Below are 22495 nucleotides of genomic sequence, written 5' to 3'. Positions count from 1 at the left end.
CAGCTCCTCCATCACTCTTCCGAGGAAGCAGGCCCCTTGATCAGAATGGATGCGCTTGGGACACCCGTACACCTGTATGAAGTGTTTGCAGATTGCGTGAGCAGCAGACTCGGCAGTCTGGTCCCACGTGGGCGTCACTAAGGCAAATTTAGTAAAGTGGTCTATCATCACTAAACAATGCTCATAGCCTTGGTGTGCTGGTCCAATTGTCAAGTAATCTATTGCCAGTAGGTCCATGGGGCCAGAAGACTTCACCGTCTCTGTGGGAGCTCGTTGTTCTAGTGGTTTGACCAGCTCACAACTTCTGCATTGCTGACATACTTTCTCCACAATGTTCCTTAAGTGGGGGTGATAAAATTGGCGCTGTAACCACTGGAAAGTTTTTTCTGGCCCAAAGTGTGCTCCTTTCTCATGTGCTTCCTTAGCCACCTGGTCTATCAAGGACGAGGGAATCATCGTCTGCCATACAAGACTGAGTTCTGTTTGCAGGAATACCTTCCGGTACAGGATACCATCCCGCAACTGGAGCCTCTCCCACTGGCGTAGCATCTTCAGTACTTCAGGTGACATGGACCTCCTCTTGTGCCGATTGGGCACTTGTTCAGGCACGACCCACCTTCTCAGCTGAGCTTGCTCCGGATCCTCCTGCTGCACTCGGACCCACTCATCGCGGGGCTGCTCCAGCAAATTCACACAGGCCTCTTCCTGTTCAATTTCCATCGCCGCTGCACCGTCCTGGCAGTCTCTCCAAAACCTGGAACCTCCACATCTTCCAGTTCTTCATCCTGGCTGGGTGCTGGTTTGCGATAGTTTACTCGGGAGAGGGCATCCGCATGAACATTCTCAGCTCCTCTTTTATACGAAATTCTGTATCGGACCTTGGCCATTCGGGCTACCCAACGTTGTTCTAGGGCACCTAACTTGGCATTCTCGAGATGGGCCAATGGATTGTTATCGGTGCGTACATGAACTTCTGAGCCAGCCAGATATTCCGCGAACTTCTCAGTCATTGCCCACACCAGCACCAACAACTCCAGCTTAAATGAACTGTAGTTTTCTGGATTCCTTTCCGAGTCATGCAAAGACCGACTGGCGTATGCGATGACGCGCTCTTTCCCGTCCTGCATCTGTGATAGTACGGCCCGAGGCCCTGCAGGCTCCCATCAGTGTGCAAGTTGAACGGTTGTGTGAAGTTAGCGTAGGCCAGCACGGGGGCCTCCGTCAAAGCCTTCTTCAAAGCCAAGAAAGCCTCCTCCTGACGCTTCCCCCACTGTATGTTCCTGTTTTTGGCACAAGAGGGCACTCCCCTCAACAACTCCTGGAGTGGATTAGCAAGGCGGGTAAAGTCTTTTACAAAGCGTCTGAAGTATCCTGTGAGTCCCAGGAACGCATGCACATCTTTCACAGTTTTTGGAGTTGGCCACTCTTGTACCGCAGCAATCTTCTCCTGGGAAGGCCTCACCCCCTCAGCAGAGACAACGTGTCCCAAGTATTCAATCTCGGTACGGAAGAGGTGATATTTCTGGGGTTTCACTTTCAAGCCATACTTCTGTAGCCGACTCAGAACTTGCTCTAGTCTCTGCAGATGCTCCTCAAAGGTGGGGCAAAGACAATGATATCATCCAAGTAGATCAAAGTGGCTTCAAAGTTCAGGTCTCCCAGACATCTCTCCATGAGTCGCTGAAATGTTCCTGGGGCATTTGCTAGGCCGAAGGGCATCTGGTCGAACTCATACAGTCCCATTGGAAGGATGAAAGCCGTCTTGGCTCGGTCCTGCTCAGACATGGGCACCTGCCAGTAGCGGCTGGCCAAGTCTAATGTGGAGAAATATCTGGCATTCCCTAGTGCCGTCAGGGACTCCTCTATCCTGGGCAGTGGGTATGAGTCCCGCACTGTGCAAGTGTTGAGCCGGCGATAGTCCACACAGAACTGCAGGGACCCGTCTTTCTTTCTCACTAAGACTTTAGGGGCAGCCCACGGGCTCTAACTCTTGCGTATAACTCCCTTCTTCAGCATGTGTGACAGCATTCCCTTCACCTCCTGGTACATCTGTGGGGGTATTTGGCGGTACCATTCCCGGATTGGTGCCACATCCCCGGTGGGTTTCTCGTGGGTGATGGCCGTGGTACGTCCAAAGTCATCTTCATCTTTGGCAAACGCATCCTGAAATTTCCCCAATATGGCTTCCACCTGAGGTACCTACTGCGGAGTAAGTTCTGAGAGCTCCACCCTCATGCGTTCCAGTATCTGGCGCCCCTCTTGCAGTAATCTGGGGTCCGGAGCTGCCTCCGCTTTGACGGTCACCAACCACGGATCTTCTGGCCTTGCTGTCAGCTGTACCCCCTCAGTGGGGACCAACTCGTCTGGGAGGCCCAGGACTTGAGCGACTTCGCTTCTAGGGGGCAAAGTTGTATCTGTCTCCCCCAAATTGATGCAGCGCACAGGGACAGTTCCATCCCGCACTGTAGCCAGGGACCGTGCGACCAATATTCCGGACGGCAGCTGGTCAGCTCTGCTGGGCTCAATTTGGACTTTGACCCCTTCCAGGGGATGCCAGCTCGTATAGGCAGGGGAAGCACTGTCTGCCCAGGGGGCAACACTCGATTGACTGAGGCGGGGGCGACGACTTTGCCGAATTCCTTTCCGTCGCTGTATGCTTCCCGGACCTGGGCGGTCCATATCAGTTGTTGAAAGACCCTTCTCTGGGGGGGTTTGGTCACTCCATTGTTGCAGGAATTGTTCCGGGGACTCGTTGAAAACAAGGCTTCCGAGGTCTTTTAACACATTCATGCCCAGGGTCACGGTATGGTCTTTAACTACCTCTCCATCCACCAGTACCACTCCTCTTCTCCCGAGGTCTTTTCCACAGACCTCTATGTTCATCCATACCACCCTTGCGACCGGGATGGGCAAGTGATTGGCTGCCATAAGTTTGATCACAGGGCCCCATTCGGGCCGTAGCGCCTCTGTGAAGTGGCGGCGGAAATATCTCTCAGGCATGGTGGTCACTTGTGAGCCGGTGTCTATCAAGCATCGCACTGCTCTTCCATTGATTTCTGCCCAGACCAGAGGGCACGTGGAAACAGGGCTGTGGGAACTTTTACTCCTCCTCCTCTGTTCTTCACGCTCTGAGCAGTGCCCCTCAAGCTCAGAGCCACCTAGTTTAAAGGAGGGCGCGGGGATGGTCGGCTCCGCCGGGGACACCATCGAGCAATGTGGCCGGATTCTCCACAAGTGTAGCATGTAAGAGGGCTTCTCCTCCTGGTAGTTTCACCCTCCCTTCGGGGCAGCTTCTCTGTCTCGCACCAGAGGGCCGGGCCCTTCTGCCAGAGTTCTTCTGGAGACCACCATTTCTTCACGGACCTGTCTAATCTCCATTCTCAGGTCCTCCACCCACTGGGGGATATTGCCTGCGGTGGTGGTTACCTCCCCACTCTGCACCCTTCCCACCAGCCCCGTCACTCCCTATTCTTGTTCTCGCACACGCGCCTCACTGCCAACCTCAGAGAAAGTCATGTCTGGCTTTACTCGCATGCGCTCTCGCAGTGCCTGTTTCATCATTGCGTCACGCAGTCCTGTCACTAGCTGATCTCTAAGCACCACATCAACTGACCCAACCCCTACACCATCTTTTCGTCTGATAGCAGTGTGAAGCTCTTGTAGGGCGTTCATGAATTGGGTCACGGTCTCCCCCTCCCGTTGTACCCGGTGAAACAGTCGTATGCGAAGTTCCCCTACGTCAGTGGGGTCCCCATGCGTCTCCTCAAGTATGCGCAGCACTTTGTCCAGGGTATCTCTCTCCCGGGGGGACCTATGCATGACAGAATCCCACGCCTCCCCCTCCAGGGCCATCAATGCAATTTCTGCCTCCAGGGCTGGGGTCATGGGATGCATCCGCATCATTCCCCAGATACGCTCCGTCCAACTCCACAGCATTACATTGTTCTCAGTGAACCTTGGCAAATTATTCAACATGGCTCCCAGGGAAATGCTAGACCTGGGAACTTCCCCAGCTGCTTGGTCTGCCCTGTCCGCGCTACCATGTGACATCCTGCTGACTATGCCAAATGTAATAGTATGCAGGTACTGAGTATGTCACCTTGGAACAGACAGACCAACAGTTGAGGGGTTTAATAACAGGAATCAGGTTCTCCTCGCAGGGAGGAAGCAATGGAAAATAACTAGCAATAAAACAGTGCAAATATATGGGAGTGAAACTATGTAACCGAAGTAAGCAAGATTTCTTGAGAAAAGAACACTTATCAGTCTGATGAGGACTTGCTTGAAGGGTCGTCTTCTCCAACATAGGTGCCGAGAAACAGCGGCACTTGTCGTCCCTCTGTTGTCCGTGGGCTGAGTAGTCTCTAAGAGCCTGCTGCCTGGGGTTTTCGGGAGTTTTACAGCACAGCCAGGAATTAGGGGCTCTGCACTGTTAAGTCTCTGTACCAGGAATCAGGGGCTCTGCACTGTTAAATCACTGTACCAGGAATCACAGTCTCTGTACTGATGCCGCGGGGACCAGGGGGTCGAAGTCTCTGCACGGGCCAATGTCTCTACACGGGTCTCAAAGTGCCCCTCTCCAGTCACAGCAAAGTCCGCTTTCATATACTCACAAGATGCAGTCTTTCTGGGCAGTCTCCCTCTATTTGTCCTCAGACCGGGAGCTCTCTCTCTCCCGGAGCGCAGCTGCACCCTGCTCTGACCGCTGCTCACGCTGCTCTGTCCCCTGCACGCGTCCCTTTCCTGCTCTCTGCCCGCTTCCTTTCTGTCACAGTCTCTGAGTCTGCCCCTTGGTGAACCTGCAGCAAAGCTCAATAGTTCCAGGCACAGAGCCGAGAAGGTAACCGCCCCCAGACTCTTCTTGTGTTTTACCTCCTTACACAAGGAAAAAATAAGCAATATGTGCATGAGACTTCAGGAACCTCATTTACTTTTCTGGTACTAGGAAATCCTTCAGGTTTTCTGACAAATCAGCTCAGGAAAAAATGCGACAAAACCGCAGCATGTGCACATCTATATATATAATTGTCTAAGGGTCTGTTTGTCTGTAACTGAAATCCCGCGCCGCTGGTTGGTCACGCCCGGCCGGCCTCGACCAATCAGCGTTCATAAATAAACTACATACATATACTAGAACAAGAATAACATGAAGGACACTCTGTGAGGGAGAGAATAACATAGAGGACAGTGTGTGAGGGCGAGAATAACATGAAGGACAGTCTGTGAGGGAGAGAATAACATGGAGGACAGTCTGTGAGGAAGAGAATAACATGGAGAACAGTGTGTGAGGGAGAGAATAACATGGATGACAGTCTGTGAGGGAGAGAATAACATGAAGGACACTCTGTGAGGGAGAGAATAACATGAAGCTCAGTCTGTGAGGTCGAGAATAACATGGAGAACAGTCTGTGAGGGAGAGAATAACATGGAGAACAGTTTGTGAGGTCGAGAATAACATGGAGAACAGTCTGTGAGGGAGAGAATAACATGGAGAACAGTGTGTGAGGGAGAGAATAACAGGGATGACAGTCTGTGAGGGAAAGAATAACATGGATAACAGTGTGTGAGGGAGAGAATAACATGGAGGACAGTCTGTGAGGGAGAGAATAACATGGAGAACAGTGTGTGAGGGAGAGAATAACATGGAGGGCCATCTGTGAGGGAGAGAATAACATGGAGGACAGTGTGAGGGAGAGAATAACATGGAGGACAGTCTGTGAGGGAGAGAATAACATGGAGAACAGTTTGTGAGGGAGAGAATAACATGGAGGACAGTCTGTGAGGGAGAGAATAACATGGAGAACAGTGTGTGACGGAGAGAATAACATGGAGGACAGTCTGTGAGGGAGAGAATAACATGGAGGACAGTGTGTGAGGGAGAGAATAACATGGAGGACAGTCTGTGAGGGAGAGAGCAACATGGAGGACAGTGTGTAAGGGAGAGAATAACAATTTTCCCCATTTTTAAGTTTATCATATGGTAAAATATATGGTGTCTTCGAAAACTATAAGTCATCCTGTAGAAAACAAGCTGTCATACAGAGATAGATGACTAATAAAGTTTTGACTCTTAAAATAAAGACAGGAGAAAAACAATTACAGTGTGTCCAATGTGTTAAAACATACATGTAAGCACCAATGTTTATATGAATACTAGATGGTGGCCCGATTCTAACACATCTGGTATCTACTATATAATCGTCTAATTCTGTCTGTTTGTCTGTAACGGAAATCCCACGTCGCTGATTGGTCTCACCAGTTGCCCGTGACTAATCAGCGACCGGCGCAATCCGGCCACGAATTGGCACGGTATTTGAACCACGCTTCGCTGATTGGTCGCACCCGGCTGTGACCAATCAGCGATATTGGCGCAGTCCGGCTGTGAATTGGCATGGGATTTGAACCACGCTTCGCTGATTGGTCGCGTCCGTGACCAATAAGTGATATTAGCACGGGATTTAAACACCGCTTCACTGATAATGTATATATTTTACCCGGAAAATCCTGTGTGTTCATTGCATTATTCTTAAATCTTCATAATTAAACTACATACATATTCTAGAATACCCGAAGCGTTAGAATCGGGCCACCATCTAGTACCCTTATAAGCTTATGGCACCACTTGCTTTGGTAAAGAAAGTTGAAAAAACTCCTGCATCATGTCCTAATTGTTCCTGAAGTGTCTGCTGGGTGTATGCAGTTTTACCAAGTGTCCCATTAAGCCAACTCATGTATCATTGCTCAATGTAGGTGACATCTCCCATATCACCCACAGGCCACTCTGCAGCAGGGAGCTCATGCATGCACTTTGTGATTTCACTGCTGTGCCCACAAGATGAATTTTCATTTTGACTAGATTTAAAGCAGCCTGAGGATTAGACAGGAGCATCATTCATGTCAATCAATGATATATCAATGGGCTGGCTACCTTGTAATCCTGGATATGTCCAGCAGATACTTCTGGGTTATTTATCATACAGCACAGAAGCTCTTATAAGTCTTTTTTTGCAAGTATGCAGTGCTTTGGGCGCTGATAGACATAAGGTACTGTATTTAGATATAGCATGGTAAAAATTGTTTATAGGGTTAAAACCTGGTATCATGTTACTATTCATTGCCGTATATTAAAGTAAACCTACAGCAATACAAAGGATCGTTCCTTTCAACTGATCGGTGGCCACTACGTGTGTCCTTGCACAAAGCTGGCTATAAGTAGGGCATAAATCCCATTTAAAATATATGTGTAGCTTAAAGTGATTTTTCAAAATAAGCATAAGAAAATGAACACTATTTCTGTCTTTTAAAGACATGTATTCTGCAACATTTAGCAGTTTTCCCCGATGCAGACTATTTTTAATTATCAGTTGTGTCTGAGCTAGTGGGTAGAGACTAGCTTCTATAAAGTCTCCCCATACACACTGTACGGAGACATCAGAGATTCCTGTTTTCCTTTCTTTCTTTAGCACACCTACAGAAACAGCAGCAGCATGTAGCACAATATGCAGCAGTATTGAGCAGTGTAGTTGTGAATCCAGCACTGGAGTGAGATAAAACACTTACTAGAAATCAACAGCATCAAATCTTTTCCTCCCCCTCTTTCTTCTCATCCTTCCTTCTCCCCTCTTCATAGACTTTAATAGGCAGTTGTGAGCTGGTAATCCATCTGTTATTGAGTAAGCAAGGTTTTAGCTGTATTTTTGAATGATTGATGAATTAAAGAGGCTCATAAGGGGAGGAAGATGCATACTGTTTGTCTGTGATGAGATATGTTACAAAGTTTTAAATATCTGTTTGTATTATTAGTTTATATTAAACTGTTGAACTGACATAGACTGTTTTGGTATTATTTGCCCATTGCTTTCTTCTAATTATTTCTTTTAAGGCTGTGTGAGAACATTTCCATGCTGCAAAATAAACATTGAGGAGGGAAGAGGAAAAATGTGGTGGAATCTCAGAAAAACCTGCTACCTTATTGTTGAACACAGCTGGTTTGAATCATTTATAATCCTCATGATCCTACTTAGCAGCGGTGCCCTGGTGAGCCCAACAGTTCTCATTTCAGACAGAAAGAGTAATCATGATTATTTCATTATTTTTTTTCCATAGCATGGGTTCTTAAATTCTACAATGAAAAGTTTAAGGCCAGCGATTTGTTGTTTGTTTGTTTTTTCTACTTGACCTTGTTTTTGCAAATGATCTTTATAATTTATTTTTAAATGATTTTTTTTTTTGCAATAATGCTACAATAATAATATAATATGTATAATAAATACAAAAATAAAGCAGATGAGGTCAGCATTTTCTGTATTTTCCATATAGAAAACTGAGCTCGGCTTAGAACTGTATGATTCTCAAAGTTTTTTTTCAATAGCACCTACTCAAATTTGACCATATTATAGACATATGTTGCTAAGACATTATAGGGCAGTTAAAGGGGCTGTCCAAGACTTTATCGATGACTTACCCTTGGGATAGGTCAGCAATGACTAATTGTGGGGGTGCAACATCTGGCACCTTCACCAATCAGCTGTTCTTAGTGTCAGTGACAGCCAGAAGTCCTCAGTTATGGAGCTGCACAGTTTCAGTTTTTCTTTTTTAATAAATATGCAAAATTTTCTACATTTCTGGGGTTTTTTTCAGTCAAAATGGGGTGCAGAGTGTACATTAATGAGAAAAAATAAACTTTTTTTAATTTACCAAATGGCTGCAATGAAACAAAGAGTGAAAAATTTAAAGGGGTCTGAATACTCTTTCCGTACCCACTGAGTGTATATATATATATATATATATATATATATATATATATATATATATATATATATATATATATATATATACAGTACAGACCAATAGTTTGGACACACCTTCTCATTTAAAGGTTTTTATGTATTTTCATGACTATGAAAATTGTACATTCACACTGAAGGCATCAAAACTATGAATTAACACATGTGGAATTATATACTTGACAAAAAAGTGTGAAACAACTGAAATTATGTCTTATATTCTAGGTTCTTCAAAGTAGCCACCTTTTGCTTTGATGACTGCTTTTCACACTCTTGGCATTCTCTTGATGAGCTTCAAGAGGTAGTCACCGGAAATGGTCTACCAACAATCTTGAAGGAGTTCCCAGAGATGCTTAGCACTTGTTGGCCCTTTTGCCTTCACTCTGCGGTCCAGCTCACTCCAAACCATCTTGATTGGGTTCAGGTCTGGTGACTGTGGAGGCCAGGTCATCTGGCGTAGCACCCCATCACTCTCCTTCTTGGTCAAATAGCCCTTACACAACCTGGAGGTGTGTTTGGGGTCATTGTCCTGTTGAAAAATAAATGATGGTCCAACTAAACGCAAACCGGATGGAATAGCATGCCGCTGCAAGATGCTGTGGTAGCCATGCTGGTTCAGTATGCCTTCAATTTTGAATAAATCCCCAACAGTGTCAACAGCAAAGCACCCCCACACCATCACACCTCCTCCTCCATGCTTCACGGTGGGAACCAGGCACGTAGAGTCCATCCGTTCATCTTTTCTACGTCGCACAAAGACACTGTGGTTGGAACCAAAGATCTCACATTTGGACTCATCAGACCAAAGCACTGATTTCCCCTGGTCTAATGTCCATTCCTTGTGTTCTTTAGCCCAAACAAGTCTCTTCTGCTTGTTGCCTGTCCTTAGCAGTGGTTTCCTAGCAGCTATTTTACCATGAAGGCCTGCTGCACAAAGTCTCCTCTTAACAGCTGTTGTAGAGATGTGTCTGCTGCTAGAACTCTGTGTGGCATTGACCTGGTCTCTAATCTGAGCTGCTTTTAACCTGTGATTTCAGAGGCTGGTGACTCGGATAAACGTATCCTCAGAAGCAGAGGTGATTCTTGGTCTTCCTATCCTGGGGCGGTCCTCATGTGAGCCAGTTTCTTTGTAACGCTTGATGGTTTTTGCAGCTGCACTTGGGGACACTTTCAAAGTTTTCCCATTTTTTTGGACTGACTGACCTTCATTTCTTAAAGTAATGATGGCCACTCGTTTTTCTTTACTTAGCTGCTTTTTTCTTGCCATAATACAAATTCTAACAGTCTATTCAGTAGGACTATCAGCTGTGTATCCACCATACTTCTGCTCAACACAAGTGATGGTCCCAACCCCATTTATAAGGCAAGAAATCCCACTTATTAAACCTGACAGGGCACACCTGAGAAGTGAAAAACATTTCCGGTGACTACCTTTTGAAGCTCATCAAGAGAATGCCAAGAGTGTGCAAAGCAGTCATCAAAGCAAAAGGTGGCTACTTTGAAGAACCTAGAATATAAGACATATTTTCAGTTGTTTCACACTTTTTTGTTAAGTATATAATTCCACATGTGTTAATTCATAGTTTTGATGCCTTCAGTGTGAATGTACAATTTTAATAGTCATGAAAGCACAGAAAAATCTTTAAATGAGAAGGTGTCCAAACTTTTGGTCTGTACTGTATATATATATGTCATTTTATATTCTCATACACTTTGCTGTTTATATTTACAGGCATTTGAAGATATTTACATCGATAATCGTAAAACAATCAAATCAGTACTGGAATACGCTGACAAGCTTTTCACTTACATCTTTATCTCTGAAATGCTTCTGAAATGGGTGGCATATGGATTTGCAACATATTTCACTAATGCCTGGTGCTGTCTGGACTTTGTAATAGTTGATGTAAGGTTTCAGTTTTATTCTGTATGGCTTTTGCATCTTCTTAAAATGTAATAATAAGTAAGGATAATCCTGTATAAAAAAGTCCGGTTCTCTTTCTCATGACCTTCATGACTGTTTTACATATCCAACACTATTTTAGAGAAAAGCTTTTGGTACATTTTACAACTTCTCCTTTGCCACATTAATGTTTAAAAACACTTTTGCAAACCTTTTTAGATAAAGTGGACAAAATTCTAAAGTACATTATAAATTTGGTATTTACTATGCACTCCATTTTTTGGCACAACTTGCATAGTAAATCTTGGCAAATATCATTAATAAAAACAACAAAACTGAAACATTTGTTTTCAGGTTTATGCAATCTTTGTTTAAACTTGCAAAAAAATATACATAGATAAGCAATAAAAAAAACTTACCATTAAAATTCTACTCCAGTTCCGAACTGCTGCTACTGTTCACGGCCGATTCCGTTAGGTCTGTGCACATGAACAGTTACTGATGTAGTATCTTTAGGAATCTGACATCACATTGCTTCATGTCTAGTCACTGCTATTGAATTAAAGACAAGCTATCACAAAGTATACACATCTAAGAGCAGCATAAATCAGGGGCATTCCAGCTGTATTTCACTTATTGGGCTTCTTGCTGTAGTGCTAAAATCACATTTTTATCTGCGGCAGCTCTGCTAGTCTTTTCAGTAAACGTTCCCTATGTAATCCTTGGTATTCTCATTCTATAGCGATCTCCACCACCCACCATTGATGGCCAGTTTCCTGCCTATGCATTGTGTAGGCAGCTGTCAATCAATGGTGTTAGGCTTAGCTCATCATTGAGAAGACTAGCAGAGCTGCAGCAGACAAAAAAGTTATTTTAACAAAACTACAGAAAGATACTCGGTAAATGACCCAACAATGGAATAAGTGTCTCTGTCCCTTCGTACATAAATCCATAATTCTTGTGGCAGATTCCACTTTAAATCCACGATGATTAAATGCTATTGTTGTATGTTGTATACAAAAACTTAACAGAACAGAAACAAAAGATTACCAGTATTTTTTTTTAATATTCCTATTTTGTCTAAGCTTTGGTGCTTAATAATGATTGAAATATCAAACAACAGCTCTTTCATCAAACGATTTTGTAATTTACAGTATAATGGATTCAATCAAGATGAGTCCAGATAGCTCTCCATGTGAATGAAATATCTGTACGGTGATGATTGGTTTCTTAGTAAAGTTTTAGAATATAACTCTATATCAGAATATCTATTAAGATGCAATATCATATAAGTTAATAAGTTATATGAAGGCTAGAGGCCTGCATGGTACAGTTAATGGTTTCCGATTGTATGTCGTAGTGTCATGCAATGTACAGATAATAACAATCTCAGCAAAATCTTCACCACCAACACAGAGAGAATCTATAAAATTGGCTCCTCTGAGAGAATGGAGAGCACCTATGTGTGACCACATGTTCTAGGGATCTGCAGCCTGTGACGCCGGCCGATGGGTTGTCAGGGAAGATGACGATAGAGCATGTCTAATTATAGACTGCCGATCATATTGTTTTCCTGGAGACAAGCCGCCGGCCAACATGGTAGCCAATGGCTTTCTAATGGAGAACACAAAAGCACTTGACCTGTATGGGAGCGTTGGCAAAGATGGCTGTCGGATGAACATTTATATGACGTATCGTTCAGATGATAACCATTTGGATGGGGATCTTTAGCGATATAGATATTTTGGGATCTACTGGCTAATGAAGACCTTCTTGGTTTCCATTGATGAGCATGAAAGATACAAAGGAGGCAAATAAGGTGGAATATGATTGAGTTTACAGACGATTTCAAGTTGGGTTCCACTACTGGATTCACATTCCCCCTTTGGCTCCCCTGGGTCGTTTAACCCTTAAGCACTAGCCACTTATCCAATTACACTGTTTGCTGCTCCTACTTTAAAACATTAGCAAAATGTACCATTATTTCATACCTTAAACTTAGGGTACCGTCACACATTGAAATTTTCATCGCTGCGACGGCACGATTCGTGACGTCGCAGCGTCGTATAATCATCGCTCCAGCGTCGTAGACTGCGGTCACACGTTGCAATCACGGCGCTGGAGCGATGCCGAAGTCCCCGGGTAACCAGGGTAAACATCGGGTAACTAAGCGCAGGGCCGCGCTTAGTAACCCGATGTTTACCCTGGTTACCAGCGTAAACGTAAAAAAACAAACAGTACATACTCACCCGTCGGTGTCCTTCAGGTCCCTTGCCGTCTGCTTCCTGCTCTGAGTGCAGCCGTACAGTGAGAGCAGATCGCAGCACCGCTGCGCTCTGCTCTCACTTTCCGGCCGGCACTCAGAGCAGGAAGCAGACGGCAAGGGACCTGAAGGACACCGACGGGTGAGTATGTACGGTTTGTTTTTTTATGTTTACGCTTGTAACCAGGGTAAACATCGGGTTACTAAGCGCGGCCCTGCGCTTAGTTACCCGATGTTTACCCTGGTTACAAGCGAAGACATCGCTGGATCGCTGTCACACACAACGATCCAGCGATGTCAGCGGGTGATCAAGCGACGAAAGAAAGTTCCAAACGATCTGCTACGACGTACGATTCTCAGCAGGGTGTCTGATCGCAGTAGCGTGTCAGACACAGCGATATCGTAACGATATCGCTAGAACGTCACGAATCGTAACGTCGTAGCGATGGAAATTTCAATGTGTGACGGTACCCTTACAACTGTTATATCTCTCTTTAACAGATATCATTGGTTAGCCTTATCGCCAGTTTAATGGGATTCTCAGAATTAGGGCCGATTAAATCACTAAGAACATTAAGGGCTTTGAGACCCCTGAGGGCATTGTCACGCTTTGAAGGAATGAGGGTAAGTTTACATCCTAAAGTAAATTAATTAAATTCGTTTTCATAACATGGCCGTTTCATGACATGTGTTTTTAATGGTGTCATGTCTTTGCTACATAATAAGGCCACCAAAAATCAGCTGAACTTGATGAATGACCCACTGGTAAACTCTTGTATGATCAAATGGCATCACTGGGAAAAGCAGCGTAACTTATCTGCTGATTAAATAGTTTCTCCTTTATTAATTCCATACATACTAAGAGAATATCCTGTCTAACCTAGAAGACTCCAATAACTAATTATACAGTACTGTGCAAAAGTTTTACAGAGGAGTGGAAAAAAAGCTGTGAAGTAGGAATGCTTTAAAAATAGAAGTGTTAATAGTTTATTGTTAACAATTAAAATTCAAATTGAATGAACAAAAGAGAAATCTAAGTAAAATCAATATTTGCTGTGACCACCCTTTTCCTTCAAAACAGCATCAAAGCATAAATTCTTCTACACAGTTTTAGAAGGAACTTGTGAGAAAGATTGTACCAAACATCTTGGAGAACTATCCACAGATCTTCTGTGATGTCGCTTGTGCAAATCCTTCTGTCTCTTCATGTAATCCCAGACAGACTGGATGCTGTGAGATCTGGGCTCTGTGGGGGACACAACATCACTTCCAGGACTCCTTTTTCTTCTTTACACCACAGATAATTCTTAATGACATTGAGGACGTCATGTAAAAGATAAATTGTGAGCCAATCAGACTGCTCCTGTCATGATCTGTTCCAGGGTTTAATCCTGTCTGCCCTTTTTCTGGGCAGATCATGTCAAGAGTTAACTTTGCACTGCCTCATTCTGGGTTCAGGTTTGCTATTTAGCTCCTGCTGGCGGTGTCAGCTATAGTTCTGCCTTCGGCGTGTGAAGCGGACTCTGGTAGCTCTTGATTTGTCCTGCTGTGATACTTGACTTGCCCCGTATCTGTTGACTCCCTCTGTCTGCCCTTTTCCCAGCGTTTCCCTGTTTGTTGGTTTGATTCTCTTGTTTCTGACTTGGCTTGTATTCGAACTCACTTCTGCCTTCTGTCTTTGTCTTATCCACTTCCAATCATTGCTGAACCTCCTGGCTTGTTCCTTCACACGTGTACTGCTGATACCTTTTGTACTTCTGCCTCTAACTGTTTTTTGACTCGGCTTGTCTGACCACTCTCTCACAACTTGGTAGCTTCTGTGCTGCTGCTCTGTGGTGCTACTCTGTCTACGCAGTCTCACTTCCCTCTCAAGCTCCCTCTGGTGGAGGTTGCGCTATACTGCACTGCGGCAGCATGACACCTCCCTGATGGCAATGAATGATGGATAAGTATCTGCCTGTATGTCTCAGCATTGCAAAAGTCTAAGTCCACAGAAGATCTGGGTTTAGTTTTCCGAAATGTTGTGAACAACCTCCCTGCTGAGGTCCTTCAAAAACTGTGCAGTTCAACAGCAACAAGACAAGAAGGGTTTGCGTAACAAACAGGAAATCCCTGCATGTGTTGCGGCTGTCGAACATGCACGTGCGCAGGACTCGAACATATTTTTCGAGCATACCAAAGACACTCAGTTAGCACATGACCATACTATTATAACACCTTATCTGAGCACATTCGCTCATCACTAATGAAGATGTGTGTAAAGTGTGGTGAAATACAGTGGTGCTATATAAATAAAATAAGTTTACCCCTGACACATTTATGTCTCATCTTCATTCAATTACTTGGACTATATTTAAAGATAACCTTAGAAAAAATTCATGCTGCCTGAACCTTGGGCAGCATGAATCAGAGACTGTCTGCGTCATTTTACTCTGAAACAATGCAACATTTCACAAAAAACATTCTTTGAAAAGACAATCAGGGATTATGTGTCGCAGATGACTGGTCAGAGGCAGATCCCTAGCAGATTTTCCTTTGCCTTGCTCCTTCAGACTGACAACTCTCTCCCTTATGTTTGTGTATAGGGTGAGACTTGTCAGTCGTGTTGTGCGGGGAGCGGAAAATCCACCAGGGGCCTACCTTGGACTAGTCATCCGAGAAGCATGGTCCCTCTTCCATAATCCATACCCAACAATGTTTTTTCTGAAACGCTACAGTGTTTCTTAATGGTTCATACACCGCTACGTACACCTTGAGTACTTTTAAGAAAATAAAAATACAAATAATTCTGAAATACAAATTTTAAAGTTGCATGTCCATTAGTTGTCAATTTTGTTGAAAATTCATCCAATTTTTTTTACCAGTTTCCTTTTGAAATCTGTTTTTTTTGCAACACCACTAGTTTTTCAGTGTGTGAAAATACAAATAGTTTAGTAAATTGGTTTTGTGATCGTTTCCTGTTTAATTAACAAATGTATTGATGTTAATTTTCTTGAAATTTTAGGTGGTGGTAAATGCACTGGTCGGGGCTATTCCATCTATCATGAACGTGCTGCTGGTCTGCCTAATATTTTGGTTGATTTTCAGCATAATGGGCGTGAACCTTTTTGCAGGAAAGTATTATCACTGTACTAATACTACAACGGGTGAAAATTTCCAAATCTTTGAAGTGAATAATATATCACAATGTAAAGAACTTGGAAACAAGAGTGCCATATGGCAGAATGTGAAAGTGAATTTTGATAATGTCGGAGCAGGTTACCTAGCTTTACTTCAAGTGGTAAGTAGCTTATCATTCAAATATCTGTTCATTTTTTATATGTTTCCTTTAACAAAAAAAAAAATAGAACAAATAAGGATGAAAAATAGTGATGAGCGAACGTGCTGGGATAAGGTGTTATCTGACCATGCTCGTGTGCTGTGTCTTCAATGTGCTAGAAAAATATGTTCTAGTCCCCGCGGCTGCATGTTTGTCTAACAGCCGCAACACATGCAGGGATTACCTGTTTGTTAAGCAATCCCTGCATGTGTTGCAGCTGTCGAACAGCCGCGAGACATGCAGCCGCGGGGATTCAAGCATTTTTCGAGCATGCTGAAGACACTCGATTAGCACCTGAGCACGATAACGCCTTGTCCGAGCTCGTTCGCCCATCCCTAATGTAAAACAATACATAATATACGGAGCAATAGTGGGCGTAATATGACCAAAGAAATGGAACAGAGTGTGAAAAAAGCATCCATATGGTACATCTGAATCTAATGTATATTTTTATATGCAAGTGAGAAGGAGCCCTGAGAGGGGTCTATGATAGTAGCTACCTGTCCTAAAAAGGACACGTCTAATGGAGGACTAACCCTAATCAGGAGAACCTCCAATCAATGTTGCATGGCTGTGTAGTCTGTTCTGGTCCGGCAACTGCAGTATGACAATGTATTCTGGAGTCACTCCTAATAAGGCAGTTGGTGACTATGTAGTCTGAAGTGACTCCTGATAAGGTAGTCTTTGGTCTGGAGTGACTCTTATTACTGCAGTCTGACTGTGTAGTCTGGAGTGACTCCTAATATAGCAGTCTAACTATGTGGTCTTGAATGACTCCTAGATCAACAGTTTGTGTAGTCTGGAGTGACTCCTAATACAGCAGTCTAACTATGTGGTCTGGAGCGACGCCTAGAACAGCAATCAAGTTATGTAGCCTTGAGCCTCCCCTATAACAGCAGTCTGGCTGTATAATCTGGAGGGCTTCTCCTCAATTCAGTGCTGACAAGCTCAATAGAAATGAGCTTGTAAGAACTTCTCATGTTATGCTGTCTAGCAGCGGTGGTCTGTCTCCAAGGCAGCGAGATGTAAACAAACAGAAAAAAGAAAAGTGTTAATATCTTAAGAACGACTAAAAATTGAATAAACAGCAAATTAACAAAATTGCTTTATTTACATGCACTATCTGGCAATACCTATTTATAAAGATGGTAACAACACTTTATTGTAACTTTCTCTATAATCAATCTTTAGCAAATCACTAATGTCAGGACAGAAGCATAGCTTGAGAGAGGGCACTCTATGTATGTATCCCAGGGATCCCTAGTGTGTAGCTTCTGAGAACTTGGGCTCTAAATTTTCTTTTTCTAAGTTTTCAGGCAGTTCAGACAGCACGACCAGACAAGCGGGCTGACTTGTGTGTTCTTACAGGGTGCATTAGTTGCACTAGCTGAAGAAGATGCTACAAATTACCCGATACCTGAGGCTTGTGACCATCGTGAATCTTATTTTTTTCAGTTTTTTGTTTTGTTTTGTTTTTTAAAGACTAGGGCCTCAGTTCATCAAAGCGATCACACCAGAATTCTGGTTTGAAAAGACACAACATTTTTGCACAATGCTGAGTCGTGCAAAAATGTTGAGACTTTTGGGGTTTTCCCACCAGTTTTGTCAGCACTATGAATTCGTGATGCCACAGTTTGTCTAGTTGTGGTGTATCTCATGCCAGAATCTTACTCCAGTCCCTCACAGGAGTAAGATTTGTGGCAAGGTACACGGTGGCGCACACCACTTTGCCGATGCACTTGATTCGTAAAAGAGTGTGCGGTGTATGGTGACAGCACATGGATGGGAGGGGTGTACAGACGTAACTAGACACAGACCATCATCCAATGTTTAATGTGAAGTTTCCAAAATCGGTTTCACTTTCTAATACTACGTTTCACATGCTATTACAAGTTTGCATCAGTTTGCAGTCCTAAAATTTTTTTTTTTCTTTAAAGGCCACTTTTAAAGGATGGATGCCTATTATGTACGCAGCTGTTGATGCAAGAGAAGTGAGTGAAATTACTTTTAGTGTGAAAATTATTTTTAGTGTTTTATAAGTATGTAGCGAATTGATTTTGCTTATTTATTTGCAGGAAAGCTCCAGCATATGTGAGACTCACACTTTGTGACGTGTTTTATAATCATATTCATTTTTTGTAACCCTCTTATGATATAATGTAAATATAAATACTCATTGCATAAAAGTCAGAAAACTTATATTGGTTTGCCAAAACTGTACAATTTACAGGGCAAATATTTAATATATACAAAAAAATTAAAGTGTTATTCCATCGGTGCAGGCAGGGCCGTATTTAGAGTTTCTGCTGCCCTAGGCACTTTTACTGCTGCCTCCCCCTTTGGTGAGTATGGCACTATCGGCAGTGACTTTGGCAAAAATCGCTGATGTGAAAGTCGCCTTTTGCAGCAGATCCGGCAGTTTTTCCGCATCTGCCGCGTAACGGATCACTTACGGCAACACTGCATTTGGCCTCATTAATTCCCTATGGGACTTGCGGACATGTGCTGCACTTGCAGTTTTACCACGATCCAGCAAATGCGGTACTTGCAGCAATGAAAAAAAATGCTGCTAGCAGTGTTTTTTTGTCTCACCGCAAGTGCAAAACCGCAAGTGCCGCACATGTCCGCAAATAGACATCACTACCTGTCCCTGCACCTTGCTAGCTTATCCCTAACCATCCCTCTCTGACCTAAAACTACACTATAAAGCCTTACAAAAACAATTTATTAACTGACATATTCCTATGATAATGAGGGCTCCAGGCTACGGCGTATCTGGGACGGGCAGTCTCCGGGTCTCCATTCTCTTGCTGTGCACACCATCAGTCCCTGCCTCACTGCCTGTGCTGCACTGTGCAGTAGCATAATGGCAGAGGTGTATGCCGGTTTTCTGGCACACGGGGAAAGAATTTATTTTGGCTCCCCCCCCCCCCCCTCAGCACACATGCGATTTGCACACTTAGTTATGTACCCACGAGCTCCTCTCCATAATGTTCTCAATGTTCAGTGAAAAACAGAGAGCAGAAGAGAAGCTCGTTGTCACAGGACCATAAGTGTGAAAGTCGCATGTGAGTGAAGTGTCCATGTGACAACTACTGGAACCTGCAGAGCTGAATCCTGACATCGCAGCTTCTGAATTCTCACAACGCATACACTGCACACTTTTAGGATTCTCCCTTGCCGATGGACAGTCATGTCAGCACAAGCATGTGATTTGTATACTTCTGACCGCATTCCGACTAGATGTTCCCGGCCTCGCTCAGTTCATTTTCATAGAGTGAGGACACACATGTCTAGTCAGCACATGACTGCATGTATGTAAATCGCCAGCACGAGAGAATCCTGACAGTGTGCAGTGCGCACTGTGAGAAGTCAGAAGTCTGCAGTCACAAAGAATGACTGCAGACTCATTACAATCCTGGACATCCCCTTTAATGCTCCTAACATAAATAAAACATGAGAGTTAGTTAGTATCACAAATAACATTTACATCCAGGTACCTGATAGATGACGTCGCCTCTGGAGCCGTTATCCTTCTTTTCTTCATCTTATCCAGACCCCATGATGAGTTTTCTCATCCACAGCCATCTCTGCAGACCTCCATCTTCTCCGCTCTTTTGCAGAAAATCTCCACATGATGCCCTTAAAGATAGAAGTGTCATTATAATGCTCCTGAATGAAAAATTGCCCCTCACTAGATTGTCTGCACAAAACATGACCCCCACATTGTCCCTCTTATGGTAAATGCTCTTTGCACTGACCTCTTCTTTCCATACCGGCCCCCTCTTCACACTGTCCACTCACACTGTGTCCCCCCTATAGGGCCCAGTATTTATACTGTACTCTCTCATCACACTCCCCCTCCTTGCTATACTGTCCGCTCCTGGCTGTGCCCTTACACTGTCCCCCATGCTACGAACCCACTACTCAGTTTCTATTCTGTTCCCACTCGCTTTTCTCCCCCCATACTGTCTCATCACACTATTCCCCTCCCTCCTCATACTTTCTCCTCTCACATCCCTCCTGTTCACCACACTGTCTCCTCATATATTTACCCCTCGCTTTTTATACTGTCTGTGCACCTGACTCCCCATACTGTGCCTGCACACATCCCATCACCCTCACTCCCCGTACTCTGTCCACATTCCTTTTTGACATTGCTACTCATAATGTGCCCGCATACATTCCCCCGTTCGCTCACTATACTGTCTGCACCCATCCCCCGTACTGTTTCCCCATACATGCCCCCATTGCCCATACATGCCCCCCATTCCCCAGTACTGTTTCCTCATACATGCCCCCATTCCCCTGTACTGTTTCCTCATACATGCCCCTCATTGCCTAGTACTGTTTCCTCATACATGCCCCCCATTCCCCCGTACTGTTTCCTCATACATACCCCCCATTCTCCCGTACTGTTTCCTCATACATGCCCCCCATTCCCCAGTACTGTTTCCTCATACAGGTGTTATGATCCGGTGGTAGGATCTCAAACTGACCTGACACATATACCCTGAATATATAGGACAAGTTCTGGGGATGTGGAAGCTATACTGACCGCAATCCTGATCCTATCCAAACACACTAAAGGCAGCTGTGGAGCGTTACCTGAAAACCTAGACGCCTCGTCACAGCCTGAGAAACTGACTACCCCTAGAGAGAAAGCAAAGACCTCACTTGCCTCAGAGAAATATCCCCAAAGTTTTAGATAGCCCCCCACAAATAATAACGGTGAGTTAAGGGGAAAACACAAACGTAGAGATGAAACAGGTTTAGCAAATGAGGCCCGCTAATACTAGATAGGCAGATAATAGATAGGTGTCTGTGCGGTCAGTACAAAAACTATCAAAAATAAACCACGCAGAGAATACAAGAACCCCCACACCGACTCACGATGTGAGGGGCGCACTCCGCACCCCAGGACTAACCAGCAAGCGAAAAATCACATAAAAGCAAGCTGGGCTGAACTCATCATATACTGAGAAACGTTTTCAAGGAAATAATGAGAAAATGAACAAGCAAACTTAGCTTCTCCTAGCAGGAGACTGGTCACAAGGAATATTCAGGAGAGCACAGAATCAGGACTGAATTGTTATGATCCTTAGTGGTTGAGGATCACAAATTACTCCAGCTAAGTAACAAAACATAGGACAAGCTCTAGGGAGGTGGTAAACTGGACTGACCGCAAAACTGAACCTATCCAAACACACTAGAGGTAGCCGGTGAACGTGCCTAAAAATCCTAGACATCTCGAGCCAGCCTGAGGAACTAACTACCCCTAGAGAGAAAGAAAGACCTCTCTTGCCTCCAGAGAAATAATCCCCAAAGATATAGAAGCCCCCAACAAATAATAACGGTGAGGTAAGAGGAAGGCACATACACAGGGGTGAAAGCAGATTCAGCAAATGAGGCCCACTAATACTAGATAGCAGAAAATAGAAAAGGGGATCTATGCGGTCAGTAAAAAACCCTTACAAAATATCCACACTGAGATTTCAAGAACCCCCGCACCAACTAACGGTGTGGGGGGAGAAACTCAGTCCCCTAGAGCAACCAGCAAGTGAGGAAATTACATTTTAGCAAGCTGGACAAGAAACATGATGAATGCTGATAATCAAAAAATGAACAAACAAAAACTTAGCTTGTCTTGGAGAGACTGGGAGCAAGGTAGTCACAAGGAATCTGAAGAGCACTGAATACATTGATAGCAGGCAAGGAACTGAGTATCCAGGTGAGCTAAATAGGAAACCAACCAAGGATAACGAACCAGCTGATGCAGCCAACCTGCAGAAAGACAACACTACACAGTACCGCTTGTGACCACTAGAGGGAGCCCAAAAATAGAGTTAACAACAGTACCCCCCCTTGAGGAGGGGTCACCGAACCCTCATCAAGACCCCCAGGGTGATCAGGATGAGCCGCGTGGAAGGCACGAACCAAATCGGCCGCATGAACATCAGAGGCGACAACCCAGGAATTATCCTCCTGACCATAGCCCTTCCACTTAACCAAATACTGAAGCCTCCGTCTAGAGATACGAGAATCCAAAATCTTCTCCACCACGTACTCCAATTCGCCCTCGACCAGCACCGGAGCAGGAGGCTCAACAGAAGGAACCACAGGTACCACATACCTCCGCAACAAAGACCTATGGAACACATTATGAATGGCAAACGATGCTGGGAGATCCAAACGAAAAGACACCGGGTTAAGGATTTCCAAGA

The 22495-nt window shown here is 44.3% G+C and overlaps 1 protein-coding gene across 1 annotated transcript in view; it reads left to right on the top strand.

Annotated features, from left to right (window-relative positions):
- Positions 1-22495, top strand: part of LOC143784502 (sodium channel protein type 2 subunit alpha-like) — a 227062-nt gene that overhangs the window by 166030 nt on the left and 38537 nt on the right. The window contains exons 19-23 of the mRNA XM_077272803.1: positions 7883-8037; positions 10519-10692; positions 13454-13576; positions 15957-16232; positions 18209-18262. Coding sequence (XP_077128918.1) covers positions 7883-8037; positions 10519-10692; positions 13454-13576; positions 15957-16232; positions 18209-18262 — 782 coding nt within the window. The remainder of the gene's footprint in view (positions 1-7882; positions 8038-10518; positions 10693-13453; positions 13577-15956; positions 16233-18208; positions 18263-22495) is intronic.

This window comes from Ranitomeya variabilis, chromosome 7, assembly GCF_051348905.1.
Source record: "Ranitomeya variabilis isolate aRanVar5 chromosome 7, aRanVar5.hap1, whole genome shotgun sequence".
Taxonomy (NCBI): domain Eukaryota; kingdom Metazoa; phylum Chordata; class Amphibia; order Anura; family Dendrobatidae; genus Ranitomeya; species Ranitomeya variabilis.
This window is presented reverse-complemented; position numbering and strand designations above follow the sequence as displayed.